At 36.4% G+C, this 22684-nt stretch overlaps 1 protein-coding gene across 2 annotated transcripts; it reads right to left on the bottom strand.

The window, feature by feature from the left end:
• Positions 1-2128: 2128 nt before the first annotated feature.
• LOC123825216 (MAP3K12 binding inhibitory protein 1) lies at positions 2129-21650 on the bottom strand. 2 transcript variants are annotated; one of them, XM_045848562.1, is made up of 9 exons: positions 21475-21650; positions 17727-17846; positions 15726-15950; positions 15541-15637; positions 13040-13105; positions 12661-12813; positions 9088-9185; positions 3706-3744; positions 2129-2737 (listed from the first exon to the last, which is right to left on the bottom strand). In XM_045848562.1, exons 1-9 carry the CDS (start codon positions 21631-21633, stop codon positions 2633-2635), a joined length of 1062 nt encoding a protein of 353 aa, XP_045704518.1. In that variant the 5' UTR covers positions 21634-21650; the 3' UTR covers positions 2129-2632. The 2 variants fall into 2 exon arrangements, with proteins under 2 accessions (XP_045704518.1, XP_045704517.1); XM_045848561.1 differs by having other exon boundaries at positions 2129-2740.
• Between the last annotated feature and the right edge of the window lie 1034 nt (positions 21651-22684).

Consider the following 22684-nt stretch of genomic DNA (forward strand, 5'->3'; position numbering starts at 1 on the left):
GTTGGAATGTAACCTGTGGAGGAGAGAGATATTTAGGAACAGACCACAGGAAGTGCTTCCTGTCCTGCAAATCTCTTTCCAGTCACTTTTTCTCCTTTATGCTCTTGAGGACAGGGCCATTAACAATGGGTCTAAGAAAAGCTGAATAACAAAAATCCTCAAGTATGGTCATTAGGCGGCCTGGTGAGTAAGGGAGCAAACTCACCCTGCAGAAATTCCTGGCATGCCTTTTACTCAATGATGTACTCAAGAAAGACAATTTTGAAAGCCCACTGAAATTCTGAGGTAGTTATCACCAGAAGAACTTTTCTCTTGAACAAGCACCTATACCAACTTATCCCAACACAGTGTTGAGTCCTGGCCTCTTCTGGAGGCTCTGACTCAAGTAGAAAAGGATGCTGGCACTAGACAATATTCACTGAAGCGTAGAGGGGAAGACTCTAATGTCCTTTAGAAAAGCAGCCCTGAAGGCCAGTGAAAAAAGGAAATCCTCCTAATGGCCAGACCCTGGGACTGTCAGGCATGACTGAAGAACTTGTCTAGTGCCAAAGGAGTCAGTAAACATACTCATGGCCTTAATTTAGGGGGCAGACTGGTGACCTGTATGTGATCCTGTTGTCTGGGTCTTTCTTTTTAAAGATTTTACTTATTTTTAGAGAGGGGAAAGGAGAGAAATATCAATCAGTTGCATTCCGCATGCCCCCAGCTTGGGACCTGGCCAGCAATTCACTCTTGTGCCCTGTGAACTGAGCACCGTCTTTGGGTTTGCAGGCCAGAGCTCAGTCCACTGAGCCGCACCAACCAGGGCTGTTTTCTAGGTTTCTTGTCCACAACCAAGTCAGCCTCTTTTTCTAAGTGATCATTTTGATTGATGGCTTACCTACTGCATTGGTGGTGTGATGGTGGTAAAATGTGCCAATAAGCCCAGAGGGGGTCATTCTAGCAGGATGGTGCTTACAAGGACCAGACGGAAACTGAGGGGCAGGCATTTGTAGCAGCTGTACCTATAATACTGGAGCATGTTAGGTGAAGCTATCTTGAAAGATGCGTTTACTCCACAGAGAAGAAATACAGTAAGAGTTAGCAGAACTGACCTAGTGTGTACATCCACTTCTTGGGAATGATTCCAAAACCCCCGTTTTTTCCCAGGTGATTCCATTTTCAAGGCTGCCACAAACGGCTGTGCACGGTTGTGTGTACACCGTAGTCCTATGGAGAGGTTCCTGCGCCATCATCCTGTCCACAACTGAGACTCCTCATTGCACTGAATGAGATTCAGTCTCTGAATAACTTCAACTAAGAGATACAAAGACAGGTAAGCAGCAGCAGTCAATGGCATTGTGAGGTTCTATAAAATTGGGTTCAGAGTTTGTACCATGGTAGCTCTGAGGCATGAAGAGGCCAAGGCCATGGAGACAGGACTAATGTGTCACCCTGAGTGGGGAAGCAGAAATGAAGAGGTCTTCAGAGAAACCAGTTCAGAGAGAGAGAAATAAAGAAGATGCATAGGGGATTATATGTTAAAAAAAATTAGGAAAAGGGAGACAGAGGGAGAGCAGGAAACGAGGGTAGAGGGCAGAGACAGAACCAGAGAGAAAAGAGACAGAGGCAGCTAGAGGCATAGTGAGATGAACTGCTAATGACTTTCTAGACATCACCATGTCCAGCTATACTTTCTGCAATTAATTCCAGGTTTCTGATTTTTTTTAGACAATTCCCCTTTTCCTAACTACACAGACTACTTCTGATTCTTACAACCAAACAATTCTTGACTTCTACGTCTGCTCCTTGACTGTAGTTGCATCTTTTTAATGTTTACTTTGCAAGTATGGAAATATATGTACTGCCTAACATAACTGGGGTACTGTAAAAAAAAGTGAAGCTCTCAAGAGGAACTATAATTTGTAATGTTTTAACAATTTACCGGAGGCAGAGTTGGTTTTATACAATAGCAGCTAACATTCATTGAGCACTTCCTTTGGGCTAGTTTCAAAAGTCGTACATGCATGATTTCACCTATTCTTCACTACAACCATATGTTCTATTATTATCAGTCCCATTTTACAGACAAGGAAAGCAAGGCACAGAGAGAGATCAATAAATAACTTGCTCAACGTCACACAGTCAATAGGGGATAAAGGTGGAATATACTATTTATTTACATTGCAATAGACATCTGAAAAAAGTATGCATGCATTTAAAAATCATTTTGGTCAATTAGGTTTTTGTTGAATGCCTTATTATGTACAAAATTTAAACTAATAAACTGGTTAACATCAGTGTTACAAATATAAAGTCCTTTTAAAATATCACTATTCAAAGCAAATCTTCCTTCTGTGGTACATACACACACACACAAAAAAGATGTATTAAATTAAGTTTTTTAATTTCCAAAATACCTCCTTTAAAACAGAAGGAAATAAATTCTGACAATGCTATTTTCAATGCATTAACTATTTCAAAATTCATTGGAATATCTGAAGATTAACTGTTGTAAAATGGACTCATGTGAAAACAAACATTGATCGCAGAGGGACATCTACATTGAAAAATATGTATCCATTTAACTAATTTCAAAGTAAGTCGCACACATGACTATAAGAAGTAAGATGACAAGGATAAGAGGAGTTTTTCATGGAAGGTGGTGAGTTGCTATGGACCCTGCCTCTCTGGATTTCCGAAGCAGGGCCTGCCTGAGAGCACTGATCTTCTCATCAAGTTCGGCCAGTGAATAGTTCTGCTGTAAACAATAAGAACACAAACTGCTGAGTAAGACTCTGAAGAATCTCAATGCAGATAGAGTGCTAAATGAACTATACATATTTAAAACATTCAAAAGCATGATAAATGTCTTCTTTTCTCATGAGAATAATTTTAAAATTGAACCATATATGTTGACTCTATCATGAATTTTAAGGTATAAAATAACAAGGCTTAAATATTTCTTTTTTTCTCTTTCCTAATGAAAGCTCTCCTGGGCTTTTTATTCTGTGAAAGGATTATAAGAACTTTTTTTAACTGACCATACTCATAATCAACAATGAAAAAAACAAAAATTAAAGTTTAGGATTAGCATGAGTGCTTGAAATACCTGGAAATTGTCTTTCAATTGCAATCAACTACCTCTCCTGGAAAAAAATGGATCCTCTAAAAAATGTCCTCTAAATTTTACAGTAAAAAAATAAGTAACATGCTACACTTAAAAAATAACCCAACCAAAATTTTTAAAAAGTTTTCCCCAACTTAAATTTATATTACCACCACTGAAGGCTAACAAAACCTTACTAACTATGATTAAGCTAATTAATACATCATTACTGTGGACAGGGATGGGCTGAAGACACCCTCTGTCACTCTTCTTTGATTTAGATGCTGCTAATTAGTGGTGTCTGCAAAAGGGGGTGGGGGTGAGATTTAAATTACTTAAGCATTTATGATTTTTTAGCATTTTGTAACTGATACATCCCTTCTACTATTAACAGCTGAATACAGACTTTTATATTTACTAGGCCCATCTGAGTCATCCCATGCCCTTGAACTAAAATTAATTCTCTAATTCAGGTACATTAATTTATGGTGCACTTTATTTTAGTTCTAAATCCCAAGGTATGACCTAAAAAGCAACAGTAGTAGAAACTTTTATTAAGAAAGGTATACAGCAAATCAAACTGTTTCAGAAGCTAAAATGAAAATGCAGTAACTTACTTGAGGTGGTTGAACTTTTCTTCTTTTGCCAGAAAAGTTCTAGATTGAAAATAAAAAATATTAATGCTTACAAAATCTAAACAATTTTCCTTTACAGAGTCCTGAATAAAATATGGACAACCCTGGCAGAAACAAAGCCCACAAACTCAGCAACCACTATCTGCAACCATCATCCACTTTCCTGTATTTTGGAAGTTACTCTCCAGAGATATTAAAAGTATATAGTAGCAACATCACAGCGACATGCCTGTCCCTGGCTACACACACTTTCCCATTAATTCTCAGCTTCTAATGAGGTTGAGTGTTTGTGGAAAGAGGTGCTTTGGGGATCTTCTTAGTTTCTTTTTTATCATCTTTCCATCCCAGGATACTGAACAAATGAAGCAGCAACCGACGGAGGAAAACAGAATCTGGACTACCAGGGCAAAGGGTGAAAACACACCACACACACTCCTGCCCGACTACAACAGGACACTGTGGCTGAGGGAGCACCTACCCACTGCCTCTCCGTACGACTGGGGAACTCAGGTCCCACCCCACCAGTCTTGTCAGTGCCCACAATGGGCATGAGTGAGGAGAGGTCTGATGCGGATTAGGGGGAGAGCCTCTGAACAAAATCTCCTCACTTCTAAGAGAAAACCCTAAAAGGAGGCAAGTTCCTCAGGACACTGCTGCTGGACCAGACACGTGACAGTGCTATTGTCACCTTGCCATCTACTTGAGGAAAAAGCCATCGCTAAGAAGAGCTGAGAGGGGAAAGAGCCCAATTCTTCGCCAATCATGATTTAGCCAATAAATCATTTAACCCTGAGGACTGCACTAGCATTGAACTTCCTCTTTTATAAGGTAATTTCTATGTTGTTTAAGCCATTTTGAGTTTAAATTTCTATTGTATTAAGCTGACAACATCCTTACACACTGTTGAACTTTTTAAATACTGACCTAATGAATTGTCTAGATACTGTTTTTGGCTTCAAAGAACCACAAGCTTTCAAAAGGCAAATTAGTATATTAGTACATTTGACAAAGAAACTGTTAATGTAGAAGACAAAATTTTCTCATGAACATTTCTGACCACTGAGGTTTAGAACAAAGGTGAAGACACATTTTCCTTGTGTCAAAAGCTGTTTCAAAGAATATTGAGGTATGCCTCTTATCAATACTTATAAATGGGAAATCATTCAAGTGTGAGAATTATTAAATATGGGGAAAAACTGCTTTATGAACATGTTCCTTCCTTTGCCAAACTGAGCTGAATACCACTGGTGGCACTTGTGGGCAGGTAAGGGCTTAATGTTTAATTTGGTCACTGCTCAGTGTCTCACCCTCCCCAGAGTTGGCTTTTTACAAACCTGATGAAAATAAACTCACTCCCCTTTGTTTTCCCAACAGTTTAATCTGTACAGTATTGCCAGTTTCCATATCACTGAGCAATCAGACACTTTAGTGTCATTGTATCATGACACTAAAGTGAAAAGTATCAGAACAAGGCAAGTAAGGACATCGGTGGTGCAACGACTAGAAACAGTAAAATGTGGGCCCTGGCCAGTGTGGCTCAGTTGGTTGGAGCGTTGTCCCATAAACTGAAAGGCTGTGGGTTTGATTTCTGGTTGAGGAGCCCATAAGAGGCAAGCAATTGATGTTTCTCTCTGTCTCTCTCTCCTCCTTCCTCGTTTACTAACAATGAAAAACAATGTCCCTGGGTGAGGATGAAAAAAAAAAAAAAAACACAAAAACCCACTATGATGTCTTAAGAGACTTATCTGAAACCTGAGCAGAGTATTTTAACAGGTAGAACACTTAGAAACACATCTACTATGGACAAGCTTTAAAATGTATTGTTTTTAGGCACAAGGTAGCAATTTTTAAGTTTTTGGTATCTGGGAGAAATATTTGAGAGCACAGCACACTAAATAGCTAAAGAGACATAATTTTAAAAATGACTCTTCTCTCCTGTGATTTTACCTTAGCAGGTAATTTAGCTGCATTGCCCATGTCCTGATGAAAAGGTGATCTCTCTCTCTCCCTCTCTCACACACACACAGAGATCCAGGGAACCCATGCTCCAAGGAAACTCAGTGGTAAGGAGGCCTCTTCTCTGACCAACCCCCTTCCTTACTCCTGATCAGTTCAGGACTACTGACTTTAAAGATGCTGTGTCTTAAATGCTTCTTCCCTTCTGGCCCCACTGCCCCGATTCAAACTTCATTTCTCCTTGGTATGGACAATGATGTTTCCTGAACTACTCTCCTTGACTCTAATCTCTTTCCAACTCATACCTCATAATGCCATCAGATAGGAACCTAAATTACAGGTTTCTTTTTCTCAGCGACATTGGAATTGCAAACTGGTTCCCATGACCTTCAAGGCCCTCCTAAATATGTTTGCAATTTAACTTTCCAGCTGGATCCAGTGTTTGCCTCCTACTTCGGGCCCACAGGCCTGGCCTGTACGCACAAGGTTGTCTTGGTCTTCAGCAACCCCCTCTCCTGACACTTCCCTAAGAACCAGGAGTTACCATACAGAACAAATTTAAGATTTTGCCTAGTCAGTGTTTGGGAACAAAGTTAACACACCTTCAAAAGTTCAATAATTAACTATCAGTCAAGTCCTACCCATTCATTTGTACATGTATTCAATGCCTATTACATTCTGTGTGTTAAAAAATGAATGAGACAGTCCCTGTCCTTCAGAGATTCAAAATACAGTGTGAAAAACAGGTGTGAAAACATGTAATTATAAGTGATAAGTGCTATCGAATGAACAAAGTGCTGTGGAAATATACTTGTGAAGCATGTTATACTCACTGTTTTCAAGGGTCATAATTTAAAATCAGTAATTCTTTGGAAATACTCATAAGGATTGTACCTTTTCAATGGTCTGTTATGGGATGCCCTTAAATTTTTAAAAATACTACCACACAAATCTTTCCATTTTGAATGTGAAGGGTAAAGATTTTTGGAATGATTATATTAAAGGGGGAAAAAATACTATTCTGTCGTAATTCCTACTTTATGTATGTTAACTACTTTTAGAGTTTCATGTCTAGAGTTTCATAAATAAACATAACTTTACATTGTTCAGTTTTATTTTGTAAACCTGGTATAATTCGTGTCTTATTTTTCTGTCAATGCTCCCCTTTTCATGCGCTGCACTTCAGTGTCACCTAGATGTCTCAAGTGCTGAGTCCTCCATCTGGAAAAGCTTACCCAATATTTCTATCTGTATATCCTGCTATGACTTCAAATTCACATCCCCCCAAAACATCTCCTCCTCCAGATTTTATTTCTATTAATGATCGCATCGTTTTCCCAACAAGAAACTGGACTCACTCTTGCTCTATGTCTCTCCACATATTAATGATCTACACAGTATTTGTCAACTTTTCTTTCCTCCCGACTCCTGCATTAATCTTTTCTATTCTCATGTCCTTAGTTCAGGATCTCACTTCACATCTAATTTAGTATAATACTGTCTCCTTATTCTTAGTCTTTCCATTTTCATTTATCTCCCAGGACAATACTAGATAAATCATCTAAATAACACTTGAACAAGTCACTTCTATGCTTAAATGCTTTTAAGGGCATTAAAACTTTAGAAACTTTAAATTTCTGGGTATACCATTTAAGGTCCTCTATAATCTGACTACTTCTACCTCTTTAACCAAACACCCTAAAAATTCTATCCTATGTATAGTAGAACCCCCAAAACAAGATTATGATTTGAAGAACCTGTTCTTTTGTTAACCAAGTTACATAACCGGTATATGTTAAACTTTTATAAATCAGAATCAGAGAAAAGAGATAAATGATGGGGCAACGTTTCACTGGGGGTGTCTAATACTATGATATTCTCTTGTAAGATCAATTCTGTTGTTAACAAGAATTATACTAACAAGGTATGAAACTGAACTGGAAAAATATCCTGCCTAGGTATTACATAATGAAAGCAACTTTAATGGGAAAACTTATGGTAGATTGTTGTAGGAAAAGGCATAAAATCTTAATGAAGTTTCCTAGAACTTCATTAAGTTACATTAGAAAGATAGAAAGATACATTAAAAAAATAACCCTAGAAGTATGAAGACCTTTGAAATCATGTAGTATAAACAACAATTCTCAAATTGTATAAGTGTAGGCTAGAAGAACTGTGTGACATTCACATTTATACAGCTACTTCATGGATGGCTCCTGAAACGCAGTAACTGGCAATATATACTGAGGTTTTACTGTGTGCTGGGGAGAGTGGTAAGTGCTTGACTGGTGTTATCTCACTTAATCCTCCTTGCATTAGCCCTTAGTTCTTTAACAAACACCATTTTACATTTGAGGGAAGTAAATCACTAAAACTCTTTCTCTAAATTTGTGATCTTTAGAATTCACTGCTCACTTGTTATGTAACCTGCCTTCTTCATCTGGAAATAACTTCTTCTGTGTACCTCACTCTAATACCCAATTTAAGACTTTGGAAAGATTGATGCTATACCTAAAATAATTTTAAATATAGTTTCACCAGTGACTTATAATGATCCATGCTGATATGAGCTATTTTACATAATATTTCACAGTTTTAGAAAAAATATTACTAAAAATTTTGTTCACTTTTACATTATTTAGTTTTTTCTAATATGCCACGGCTTAAAAGAAAACCAAAAAACAAAATCACACATCCAGACCTCAGAAAAGGCAGCTGTTACGGAAAAATCACTCCAGAAGATGGAGGGAATAATACAGTGAGCTCAGGATCACTGTCTAAAGCACAACGATGTTACAAAGAAGATAGCTATCAGCACAACACTGTTTCTTACTGTCCTTGGAAGAGATAAGAATGAATAAATGACCAAATAAATGCTAGAGTTGAGGAATTGGACAATATACACTAGTCTTTCAAAGTCCAGTGGCTAAGGTAAAGAAAAAGGCAGGGTGGCAGACTGCGGTCTGTTTGTTCCGTGTTGGGGAGAAATGTAAATGTGCGTGAGCTGAGGAAAGGAGTCTGTGAAGAGTGAAGGATCAGAGAGACAGGAAGGAGAACTGACAGAGCTGGGTCCCAGAAGCAGCCTTTGCGTTACAAGACAGCAGGTTCACAATGACAAGTTGGACCACCACCTAGACTGATATGTTATGACACGAAAATGGCTTAAGTTTCAGAAACTGCGTAACGTATAATGAAATTACCCCCTTAAAAAATTATGAGTCTACAGTACAATACTTGGAATCATAATTTTTAAAGAACTAGGCAACACCCTACACAGAACTATGTTCATTCATCTTTGAATTATTGAAAGTGTTTCACGTATTGCAGATCAACAAGTACATTATTATATAATGAAGAATCCTAAAATAAAACAACACTTAGTTATTTTTAAAAGATACTTATACTTACTACAGATTGAAAATACTCAGGAGAGATGCCTTCCAATTCAAGGATCTTATCCTCAAGTTTTTTAATCCTCTGATAAATGTCTCTTGGCACTGGACCACCTGAATACATTTAAACATTCTGAGATACTTTTGAACAATTCTCCTTACAATTTTTGTTATTAAAATACCATGCAAAGATACTTATGCATAGGAATGGGAAATATTTAAAATTAAAATAAATTAAGAGTACATTAGAATAAAATCCTTAGCTCACATTTTCATATTATAAACTATAGGATATATTATTATACTATACCTCTTTCTCAAGTTCCATTTAGGCTTCCTATACCACTATGAGTTTTGTTTTATGTTAAATCCATTTTATAAGATGTTGAGCAGTTCCTATACAGAACAATTTGTATTTCTAATAGACTTTGATAGTTACTTGGGAGGAGAAAATGCAGTTATAATTGATAATTCAACTCAGTGGCTGCAATATGCTGATCATTTTTTTCAATTTATATTACTCTTCACATGGCCATATTTTCTCCTTTAACCTGGAACAACATTATGAGGAGTTTCACAATTTTCTTAACAAACTTTCCAGGGTAGGGGATGGTAAATTAAGGTTACTCAAAATTCAAGGTTATGACCACATCCCAGATCCTTTCATTTCTCAACACCTCCGAAGCAGCCGCTCCGGCCCAGACCACCACCTCTCCCAGACCACCCCCATGGCCTCCAAACCGGGCTCCTTGTTGCCTGGCTCCCACAGACCATATTCTCAGCAAGGCAGCCAGTGATCTTTTCAAAATGTAAGACAGATAATGTCACTTCTCTGCTCAAAACCTCCACATCTTACTCCAAGTCAAAGCCTTTACAAGTCTACAGGTCCCACAGAGTTTGGACATTGTTCTCATAGTCATGTCATCCCAGCCTCTTAATTCCTTCTTTCTTACTCAACGAGGCCACGCACCTTCAGTTTTAGCATTTGTGGCTCCCTCTACCTCCATATTCACAAGGCTTGCTCTCACCAACCTCAGGTCAGGGTTCACAACCCTTTAAAAACTACCAGTGTTACCACCTCCCCCTACCTGGTACCCCTATCCTCACTCCTCTCCCTTACTTTTCTCCAAACCATTACTACTACCCAATATTCTGTATATGTATTTTATTTATTGCTTGATTCTCCACTCTGAGATCCAGGAGGGCGTAATTTTATGATTTGTTCATTGGGTATGGCTGTCAGCTTGCACCCTGCACAAACCTAGGAAGCATCAGTTCATAGACTACACAGGTGCTCACTATTTAATGAATGAATGAACCCAAGATTGTGCAATGAAAGAATACAGGAAAATTTCTTATCAAAAGAATTAGCCTGTAAAATATAAAAATTCCAAAAATATCTATTTTATCTCAGGATCTTGGTAGTTCTTGATCTTGAATAAGGTAAAATGAATAACTCATTCATTTGACTTTGTTCTTGCTGCTCCCTGTACCTAGAACGTCCTCTGCCTCAACCTTGCACCTTTCAAGAGCCAGTTCAAGCTTCACTGATTCAATAAAGCATCACCCAAATCACTTCATGTCGCTGCTCCTTGTGCCCCCATCACACTCCTTCACAGCCCCCTTAACATTCCACTTCACTATTAATCTGCTTTTCTCCCAAATAGATTATAAAGTCCTTGAAGTGCAAGACTATGACTACATCATCTCAGTATCCCTCATGTCTAAAACAGAGCTTGGCATGTAGTGGGCATTCAATAGGTATTTTTCAAAATTAACTACTTGATACTACTAGACTTAACACACCTGTCAATCTTTTATACAGCTATATTTTAAATTCATCTAGCTCTGGGCAAGGAGATTAATTTGAACACTAATCTCTTATGACCCAAGAAGATATACTCATTCTCTTTTACCTCTATCCAGCAAATACTCTAGCTGGACTAGACTCAGAAGTTTCCTGAACCATATTTTGTGCTTCAGAACTTTTTGCAGATGCTGTTCATTTTTGGAACCCTTTGCTCCTGCCCACTGAAAAACTCCTACTAACACTTCAAAGGCTCAAAGGTCACTTTACCAGGGATACCATTACTTGACCTCCCAAGACAGCTAGACGCTAACTTTGTGTACCCAATGTACCTTGCAAGTATCTAAAAAGGTAAAATGAGCAAATCGTTCCTTCAGCAAACATTTAAATACCTGTTTTGTGCCAGCCAATGCACTAGGTACATAGTAATGAACCTGACAGTTTGCTCTCATTGACCTTAATATCTAGTGGAGACAAGAGTACCAAGAAGGGTAACCCACACCAGTGTGGGGTCGGGAGGGAAAGCATGGGTTAAGGAAAAACCTGAGTAAAGGCCCTATGATAGCAAAATGAATAGGAAGCTTGGGGAGCCCAGAGATGTGGCTGAAACTAAAGATGTAGATCATGCTGTTTAAAATACTACCCCCACCCATCTGATTCTCCTTCCCCTTTCCTTGGTCAAGCTGCTCCATCCATAGCCCTTCTTTCCTAGGGTAGCATATAAATAATGTAGTGGAATTTCTGTCTACATGTATTCTCAGTGCCTAGAACAGTACCTGGCTTATCATAGGAAATTAATACCTATTTGTGGAATGAATAAGTACTAAGTTTGGTATGCATATAAGGGCAACAGAAAACCAGTAAAGAATTTTTAGCTGAGGAGTGGCAAGACAGGATTTGAGCTTTAGAAAAAGCATTTGGGCCACAGGGTAAAAAACTGGTCTCAAGAAGGAAGTCCAATGGCAGAATGACCAGTTTACATCATTCCACCAGTCTGAGAACACAGTCACTTCAACTAGAGTAGTTGCTGTGGAGATAGAAAGAAGTGGGTAGATTTGAGAGAGATTTTGAAGAGAGAATCAACAGAATCTCGTGACTAGATGAGGAGGGAGACTCAGGCTTTACAGTCAGTTAGAATCTAGGTTTGACTTCTAGCTGTCGCTACCTTGGGCATGTTGCTGGAGCTCTCTGAACTACAGTTTCTTTATCCAACGACAACAACAGATCCAACACCTCACAAGGGCACTGTTAAATATTAAGTGAGTTGACATATGCAGAATTCTCTCAGAGTGACTGGCACTTACTATTATTCAATGAATGTTAGTTCACTTTCCCCATGGCATTCATTTATTTATACGCTTACCCTCAGTGAGAGTTCCCTGACGACTATGATCACATTTATCAATACTTTGTACCTAGTACACGTAGGTGACAGGAACAAACAATGGTCACGGTTAGGTTATAAAACTAATGGCAGGAAAAGACTATGTTAGTTTTCAGCTCTGACTTTAATAAACTGAGTGTCAGTATCTCTTTGGAACCTGTTCCCATTCTACTAAAACTCTCAAACTCGTGAGCAGAGAAAGAAGATCGCAAACATATGAACTATAAGTTCTTTGAGAGCAGGGACTATGGTTTGTTTTTCATTTTTGTACCAACCAAAACCATATTTTGTACAATACATAACAGGCGCTGAATAAAACTTTGGTGACTAAATAAATTAGAACTTCTTTAGCCACTTGCACAGTTACATTATAGAGCACTGCCCAGCACTCTGCTTACCTGTCTGCAGTCGCAAGTGAGCCTCAATATTCTGTAGTCGCTCTTCGACAGCCTGATTACCACACTCTCGGAGCATGCTGCTCGGTGTATGACCTGACCCTTGCACCCCTTCAGGCCGAGTCTGTGGTCCATATGTATTCACAACTCTAGAAACTAAGTTAAGAAACTTTTGAGCCTAGTAAAGTTACATTTCAAAAACTAAGAATTCTTTTTCCTTAACAGTACTTTATATATTTTTCATAAAGACCATCTAACCACAAACCCAAGTATAACAAAAGGCAGGATTTTTTGGTTTAAAATAAACAAAATTTAGATAGGACAGTCATTTTTATCACATTTTGCTTATAATCTATAATAAGCCTCATCACGCAGTACTTACCTTTTACATGACTTTTAAATCCAGGATAAGGGGTAAAAATCGCATCGGTTCTTGCACAACTATTTTCTAAGGAGAAGTTAGATGAATATAAGTATATTCTTACTTCAAATGTATGAGATTTTGACAAACTTCCAATAATTTGTATTAGTTAATATATTATTTATAATAAGAGAATATAATTTTAAGTGATAGTAATTAAATTACTATCACATACAGGATAAAATGTAGTGATCTTTGCCCTCTAAAATGTATAATACCTAATCTAATTTTTGAATATATACATACAAAAGTCCTCAACATTCCGTGGCATAATACAATTTTTAATGAATACCAATATCCCTAAAAACCATCTGGGCCTTTGGGGGAAAACTTTATATAGTACAGAGAATATCTTAATTCTAAGTCAAAGAGATGTTATTCACTTTATTTCAACATAGAAATAAAAAGAACTAATTATTTTTACTGAACTTTCTTTTTAAAAGTTACAGCATTATTTGATATTACATACTGACCAAATTAGTGAACATCTAACTAAAAAGGATTAATTATACACTTTCACATTTTTATTTATGAACTCCACAGAAACACTTTATCCAGATTTCCAATGCTCCTTTAAAAAAATCCCCATATCACAAAGCCATCTATCTCTTCCCAGACTGCCCCTTTCGAAAAAATGCACTTTTATGAAAGCTACATTGTGGGAATTTGTTCTTTTTTCTGAGATTAAAAGTATTATAGTTTCTTACAAACGACATATCAATAAATAAATTCAAAAACATGGGGGACTACTAGAAAGATGTTAACATAACATATATTTCAAATATTATAAAATATTTTAAATTATATTAGGCAAAAACCATCCATTACAGTACATTTTCTGAAATGTTGTCCTTATTTTATAATAAAATGGCAAAAGAGATACTGAGAGAAAAATTTTTCCCCACTGAATTTTTTTAAAAAATCCACTGTTGATATATTTAAATCAAAATGAGAAGTATTGAAAGGCACAAACACATTACAATAATACATTTGTATTTTTTTCAGTCTAAGTTTTCTTAATAGTTCTGTTGATAAAACCAAACTGTGTGAATAAATGCCAAATTCACTTACCTTATATATATAGATACTAAACAGTCATTTTTCTTTTGATTTTTGTTTTGAGACACCTCAAAATATATTTAAAGGGCTATCACTTCTCTATTCCCTTTCTAAAATTTCACAGGGCTAAGGGTTAAAAAAAGAAGCTATCATCCATTTTGGAGCTATATTCCAAACATATAGATTAAATGACCCATCAGACAGAAATTCAGCATGGTGTGAAGACAGTGAATGTATGAGTGCTAGTCACTCTCTACAGCAATTCTTGCTAGCACTGTTTTGAGCCAGCAAGAAATTGAATGGGCCAAGGAATCCTGCTGAGCATTTCAATTCTTGTCAATTTCTATCCCCTGGTGGTTTATAATAATAGAGTTAGCAGGGAGAACAGAGGAATAACATTAGTGACACATGTGCTTGCTCCCTCAACAAACTCTTTCTCATGGGTTGTTTGCAGTTGGACTGTAGTACCTGAGATTCTGCCACTGCTGCACCTGTTTTGAGAAACTAACAGGAAAATATACCAAACCTATATGCACATATAAGGTTAATAGTAGAAAAGGCTGAATTTAGGACAACTTGAGAATGTATTATTTCATTATTAAGAGAATCAGTGTACCGATATAGTAAGAGTCAATTCTAGGTTCATCTGACAATTCTATATTCATGATAATTAGCCATGAGATATTAGAAGCAACAAGGAAAATCCTCGTTCCAATTAGAAACTCTTCTCCATAATTTTTATAAGACTACTTGTTCTGATTATTACTATGGTACCTGAATGCTCTATGCCAGTGCTTTACAATATTTTGTATTCTGCAGCATACTTGCATATCTATAAATATACTATTGCATCAACTGGGGAGGAAAAGGAGAATCTGATGAAAAACAGCAAGTGAGAGAAAGAAAAAAGCATAAGCATTACAGTTTCATGACAAATTGGTTTTATCGTGACATAAAACATTTTGAACAGTGTAGGAGTATTGAGAAAACTGCTCCCTCTTGAGGAGTATTAACTTTACTAAGTTCACTTTATGTAAGTTCACATCATAATTTCATAAGTACATTTATAGGCATGAAATTTATATAGCTTAGTTCCTCCTTACTGAGACCCAGCAACCCTGTTACCCACACTTCATCTTCATTTTCTAAAAAAATTTCAAAACATTTCACCTGTGGTAAACATGAGCCTTTTATTATGTTACCATTTATTTGATTTTTGTGTAAATGAAACCATTTTGCAATATAGTCAATTATTAAACAGAAGGAAATTCTGTTACCTTGGTTTCTAAGTAAACTTATGAAATAAACTGCATTCATAATGTTTTTAAAAACAAGTGAAAGATCAGAGCAACTGTAAAAACTGTTCTTAAAATCCTATGAAAATTATTCTTCTAGATAGTTACCTTGATTACAATCAATAACATTGCAAAATTCCCTGACGTTGTTTTCATTGATTTCAGCTTGCTTTCTTTCAATAAATGCCGATATTCGTCTGTCAATCTACAAACAGTAAGTATGCATGTTTAAACAACTGGAATATAACAATATCTAAAAACTAATGCTCCCCCCGAAAATAAAACCTTCTTACTTCTGCTTTTCCAGCCTTTATTTGAACTACTTCAGGATCAAAATGGACCTGCGTCTTTTTCACATCCCCTAAATCACAATCTTTGTGCTGCTCTTCCTTTTGTAGGTCGCCTATGGGAAATGTGGCATCTACTTCATTCTTGTTCCCTTTTTCTCCTTTTCCTATCTCTTCAACAACAGTTGTATTCTCCTCTTTAATCAGAGGCTGAAGTTTTGCTAAAAAAGGCTGAGAAGAACACAATCCATTTGCTAGGGTTCAAACTGATCAAAATCAATTATACATTTACCATGTTTATATAAATTTCTGCTACATATAAGTGTAATATTTAGAGTCAAATAGCTAAATATAAAAAGTTAGCATATCAGAATACATAAATCTGACCACAAGTAACTGTATGCTGTTCTCTGTATTGTGACCATTATCATTTGTTATATATCTGGGTTTTTTATGTTTTTTTTTTTTAAAGGAGAGACAGAAAACCTGAGGAAATTTAAAATTTTCTTTGAGGGAATCATTCTGTCACTCATCTTTTATTTTGTGCCATATCAAAGCCTCAGCCTCTGGCACCAATGCCACTTAATTAACATGTCATTCAAATGCCTCCTCAGAACACTAGGCTTAGTATTTTTCCTCTTTAACATGAGAGCCAGTGCTCTCACTCAGCAAAGCCCTGCATTATCACTATATCACTGGAGATTCTCCACTTGAAACTGCAGTTGGCCAAAGTGAATGAGAGAGTATAGACATGAAATACATAGGTGTTAGGCTGAGTGAACACTCAGGCTTTTCTTGACATGGCAAGGTATCTTCTTGGGTCACGAAATCAAATTTTTACAAAGAAAATGAACAAAACAACAAAAAAGAAACCTACCACGACCCACAGATGAAAAGAGACAGATGCCTATCAGTATACTAGAGGGGGAAAAACCCTGCTGTATAATGTGAATTATACTACCCATGTCCCTACCACAATTAGGCCTCAACTAAGTTCTATAGTCATTGCTTCTGCCCTTTAAAACTAGGGCTATTACTTTTAATATAAAACAGAGTTAAAATTTCCTGAAGTCATTAAAAGAGAGCTGAAAATTAATGTCTCTTCCATTAATCAAAACACACCAGCACCTGTCAATATTTCAATTATTTTTTCATACCTACAATTTTGCTTCCATTGTTTCCTATGTCAAATACTCTTCTGAAAACCTTACACTGCAATTGCAACAAACTGACCAGTCCAAACAGTTCTTCCAGTTACCTTTTTGACAATTCATATTTTATATTTTGATTAGAGATAAACTGCAAACTTGCATCAATTATAATTGTAGACATGTTCAACTGAAAACCAGCAAGATCAAAATGCTATTCAGTTATTTGAACTAATATACTAAATATTTTATAACATAGCAATAGTATTATAAATAACAATTTAATGTTGTTTTCTAATACAAGGTATGAATTATTTCAAACTGTTAAGAAAAAGAAAAGGTAACCTAGTGACTGGATACTGACTAAGATGAGACACTAATGCCACAGAAATTACTTTCTTTTTAAAAACTATGCTGAAACTGTTTAATTGCAACAGACACTCCAGGATGTGTCATGCTGGGATAATGCCACTTCTTGAACCACTGAAAGCACTCCATGAGCCTCCAAACTCACCCAAGGCATGGAATCATTATCATGGCATGACACACACCTGCCGTGTCTTATTGCTTAATTATAACCCACCATAGATGCAACTGTATTGAATTTTCAGTGCAAGTCTAGAATTGAATAGAATTGTGTTCATTCAATCTTCATACCCACATCGGCCTATTGGGCTATATTTCTGTAACTGTTCTGATCACTATGTAAATTGACAGATTTGGATCCAATCTGGATGAAGTAATCTTTTATTATTAATACTATTAATACAGTGTTAAGATAGAACTGACAAATACTCCAGCTTATAATTAAAGTACACTTAATACTTATATCGAGTTAACATTTTAAACAAGAATTTACCTGTAAATATAAAACATGCTGCTCGAGTGCACTAAAGAGCAAAGCAGGTTGGAATGCTGAGAGGCTCTGGAGCTTGTTCCAATCGATTGTAATTTTCACCACATCATCTCTGAGGTTAAGCTTCAAAGGGCAAACCAGCAACATTACAAAAATTATACGATTAAGCTGTACATATATGGGATTGTCACACAAAAAAAGATTTCTGTACAATCACATGCCTATTTAGCTCAAAGTTATCAAGTTTTTAATGATACATTAGTAACAAGCTCTATCAAGTTACCATTTTAAAAGGCCAATAAAGGTGCCATTTTCATTAAAAAGTAAAATGACATCTCATTCTAATTCTATTCTTGGTTCTTTGTAATAGGATCATTTTGGGGGTGAAACCATCCACAAAAGATGAAAAGATGAGGCTTTTTCGACACTTCAATATCTAAAAACCTTTTGACAGAGGCCAAGATATGCTTGTGCTATTCAGAATCCTACACTTCAGGTTCAGAGCATTAAACAGAGGGGCATGCACATTTATGAAAGCACTGATGGACACGTTCTTTCTGTGAGATATGTACATAAATAGATAACCGAACTATATTATTACTCTGATGTCTTCTGTATCACATTTTCATTGTTTTCAACTTTAAAAAATTTTAATAATAATTTAAAAGTCATAATTATTCACATATAAAGTTTAGGGATAAATGACAACATGTTCATCTACTTCAAATAAAAAATAAACTGGATGAAATGACCAGATATTTTGCTGAATTGTATTTTCAATTTATAATAAGTGAGGTAAGTGTGACCTATTTAAATAAAGTTACATATGGAAAACTACCAAGAACCTAAATATAAAATTAGTATCAAAATCAGCAAAAATGTTAGAGGGAAAGCTTCTATCCTTCGTCCTTTGAATGAATAAAAGTGAACCTCCATAAACTTTTCTAGGAACACGTGCTTATACTGTAAGGATATATATTGCATAGAAGGATCAAGTTCACTACTATATTATTTTTTTCAGGAATTATTTTTTAAAAACTAGTCACATTTTCTATAAAATAAAGACAAGCATGACATTAGTTCAAATACAAGTCTTATGAGTTGTAACTATAATAAAACAAACAGATGAATAACTGTACAAAGAACCAAAGAAATTCAAAAGACACTATATTGAATGAATACTGTAAGACAGACATTTACCACTCTTTGAACAGAAGACCAGAATCATTTAAAGTCCATATTAGACAACTACAAAGAAAAAGGAAGTTTTGTGTAGGTTGCACTGGCAAAGGTTAGTTTATATCAATTTTACTAATGTTCTATATTAAGATTACCACATTAATCTTGTTAATGTGGTTAATGTGGTATAATGTCTATAAAGACTTTTTTAGACAACTTATGTATGGGAATAAACTATTACTATAGTTTTACATTCCTCAAAGAGATCTATATTTGACTATACAAACTTATGAACACTGTTTGGGGATAAAGCAAACAATCCTTAACCAAAGGACAGACTCAGATTTTCTAGAGAAAATAATAGCTTACAGAAAATAAATCATAATATTTGGATATTCTCATTTTAAGTCAGCAAGATTATGTAAAACTTCAAGTGAAATTAAAGAAGTGCAATTTCAGAAGACCACATAATACTGCTACAAATTAAAACTATCCCAACACATCCAATTAGTTATTCAACAAATTCCGTTAATAATATAAATTCTATGTTAATAATTCTAAATTCTATGCATTCTATGTATTATAGAATAATACAAATTCTATTTTTACTATATAGAACTTATAACTGTAAAACACTCACTCAAAAACACATTAGTCTGCCATTAATGTGAACTATTTAAATATGCATTTTCAATAAAAACTTTTTAAAATTAACATAACAATCCAAGCTAAAAATAAGCAATTCTTCAGCTTGGCAAAACGGCCCACCCAGAGCTAAGCAGTAAGGTTAAAAATCAATAAATTTGAAATCTGAAATAGAAACTTTTGTATATTCAATTTTATGTTCCTTTTTTGAGCTCTAATAATACAATGATAATATACAGAATGAACTTAGGCACATCACAACATACATTTTTTAAAAAATCCTTTAAACTGGTTGCAAAAAGAAATAGCAATTTTCTCCAGGGGCAATTTTGTTAAGTATGGTACTCAGGCTTCCATTCTCATCTTCAATAAATAAATCTCAAAATACAGAGTATTATCAAAATGGTTAGCCATTTAATTGGTGACACAATCTTATTTTTTAACACTTGAATACATGGTCACTTCATTGTGTTAAGTAAACTGTCAAATATTTAAACATTTCTGACAGATGACATGAGTAAATTTTAATCACATCTCTACTTGTACCTACAGAATACCTGAATGTTTAAATTTTTAAATGTTTTAAAATTTCAGTACACAAATATTTTAAAAGACATGTTAAAATTATGTCTTTTGTCATTTTAAAAAAATCTCATTACATAAAACAAAAAACTAAAAACCTTAGAAGTTCCATGTGCAGGCCAGAAAAAGTGCTCCAACTTTTAAACCATTTACAGGTTTTGGGTCTTAAGACTGAAATGTTAACGTTCCCAAGTCTTTGGAATATCTTATTATAAGTTCATGGCAAATAACTGAATTTAAAAGTTACAGCTTTTAGCAGATTCTATTAACAATTGTTCTATTACACCAAACTGAATATTTAACTTAGAGCAATGCTCTCTGTAAATCACGACAAACATAATAGGACTTTTTAAAATACTGAAATAACTTTTTAAAAATTGATTCTCCATCTACCCAAAGCTTTTAAAAATAATTTTCACAAATCAGACAAACGCTCTCTTTTCATAAAAGAAGTTACATTATCTCCGACACAAACGCCTTCTGTTCCTACTACATGCACTAGTACCAGCCCCTCAACAAACTTTTATAGTTAGAAAATACTCCGTCTAAGCTATAAGAGAAAATATTTCTTTTTAAAAGCAAGCTTTTTCAAGTTGCTTCTTATTTAAAATTTGCTTTGCATTTTACATCATGAAACGAAACAGTGACTTGACTGGAATAGTGTAAGAAGCACTTTTATTTAAACAGAATTTTATTCTGACGTTTCTGAAAAAGCTATGCATCAGCCAGTTATAAGTAGTTAACAGTTAAACAACAGTTCTGACGTGAACAGTATCCACCATGGATAACTCATACAACTTTTGATCTAATTATTTCATATTAATTTATTTTATGTTCCTCCCCCTTTGAAAAGGTAACTGAAGTACACAACGGCCAAAAGGAAAAAAGTCAGTGACTCCTAAGAGCAAATCATATAAAAAAAAAGTGGAGAGATCTTCCAGAAATCTCAGGCCATACTAACCTACCAGTTTCCACAGTGAATGAACTGGAGGAAAAGGTATCCTAAGCTCCAGGAGCCTACCAAGCCCTCACAGCTCTCCCGCACTCGTTCAGCCGGTTCCTCCCAGAGCCAGGTTTCCACTAACCTCACTCACTCCTGGGGAGAAGAGTTGCAAGAAAATCTCGCCCGCAGCGGGTCCTGAACTGGGTTCCCGCGGCCACTCTCACTCCGACCGCAGTTGGCTGGGCGCCGGCCCCACCCCGGCCTCGGCTACTCCGGCCAGGTCCTAGGCTGGCCTCCGCGGTCCCCAAGCCCCGTGGCCCCCGTCCCGCCCCCCGCCTCCGCTGGAGGAAAAAGGAGGGGCGGGAGGATTCCCGTACCAACATCTCACAGGCCATCACTCACTTGTCCAGCCAGCGTATGCAAGGAGCGGAAGATTTCGAAGAGCACCTCTTGCGAGAGGCTGGGGCTGCAGCTCTGCTCCAGGCTTCGGTCACCGGTGCACGGAAGACTAAGCTCAGCGACAGCAGCCATGACACCTTCGCAGGTCGCCCCCAACACCATCCCCTCCTTTCTCCAGCTTTCGTCGCTCGGTGATGACGTAAAACACAGCGCTCGACCAAAGCCGGACTTTGAGAACCCACACTTTCTACTTGACTGACAATCTGATGCACCAATCAGATGCAGCTATAGCTTCGTAGACTGGGTAACTGCCCACCTGCGTGGGGCTGGAAATAGTATTTGGGGTGATAATTGCAGGTGTGGTTCACTGAGGGGTAGCTTTGTGAAGTTTTCCTTGACTGTTAGATGTTGCTTACGAGTGCTGGTAGGAGGAAATTTATAGTTAAATGGTAGCATATTAGTCTCAACTTAAAAGTTGACATTTTAACAGCTCTGTGGAGTGGTCTGGAGAAAGATTGTTGGTCAGGGGTGCAGGTGCCCGTATGTATTTCTAAACCCTGGAAAGCAGAATTGTACTAATTGGATAGAACATTTGCATCTCTACGAGGTAGTTTAAAACTTACACAAATTAACGTCGCTAATTTTTCATGCGAGCATATAAACAATAAAGTGCTTTATTATGCCTCATTTACAGTCAAGAGAATGGCATTTAAAATCTGCGAAATAATCATGTCATTTTATATTTTAAAATTTTTAATGGTATTCTATTACAGTTGTCCCAAATTTCCCCCCTTTGCACTCCTCTGCCCCCACAGTCAATTCCCACACCCTTGTCCATGTTCATGGGTCGTTCATATAAACTCCTTGAATAATCCCTTCATCTTCTTCCAAACAGTCCCCATCTCCATCCTCCCATCCTACAGCTATCAGTCTGTTGCATGATTCTATTGCCTCTGGTTCTATTTTGCTCATTAGTTTACTTTATTCATTGGATTCCTCTTATAAGTGAGGTCATATGGTATTTCTCTTTTACAGACTCCTTATTCAACTTGACATAATACTCTCCAGTTCTATCCATGCAGTCCTAAAAGGTATGAGTTCCTTCTTTCTTTCTGTTGCATAGTATTCCATTGTGTAAATGTACCACAGTTTTTTATCCCCTCATTTACTGGTGGACACTTAGGCTGTTTCCACCACTTGGCTATTGTAACTA

This window comes from Phyllostomus hastatus, unplaced genomic scaffold (assembly GCF_019186645.2).
Source record: "Phyllostomus hastatus isolate PE091 unplaced genomic scaffold, TTU_PhHast_1.1 phas_contig_62, whole genome shotgun sequence".
Taxonomy (NCBI): Eukaryota; Metazoa; Chordata; class Mammalia; order Chiroptera; family Phyllostomidae; genus Phyllostomus; species Phyllostomus hastatus.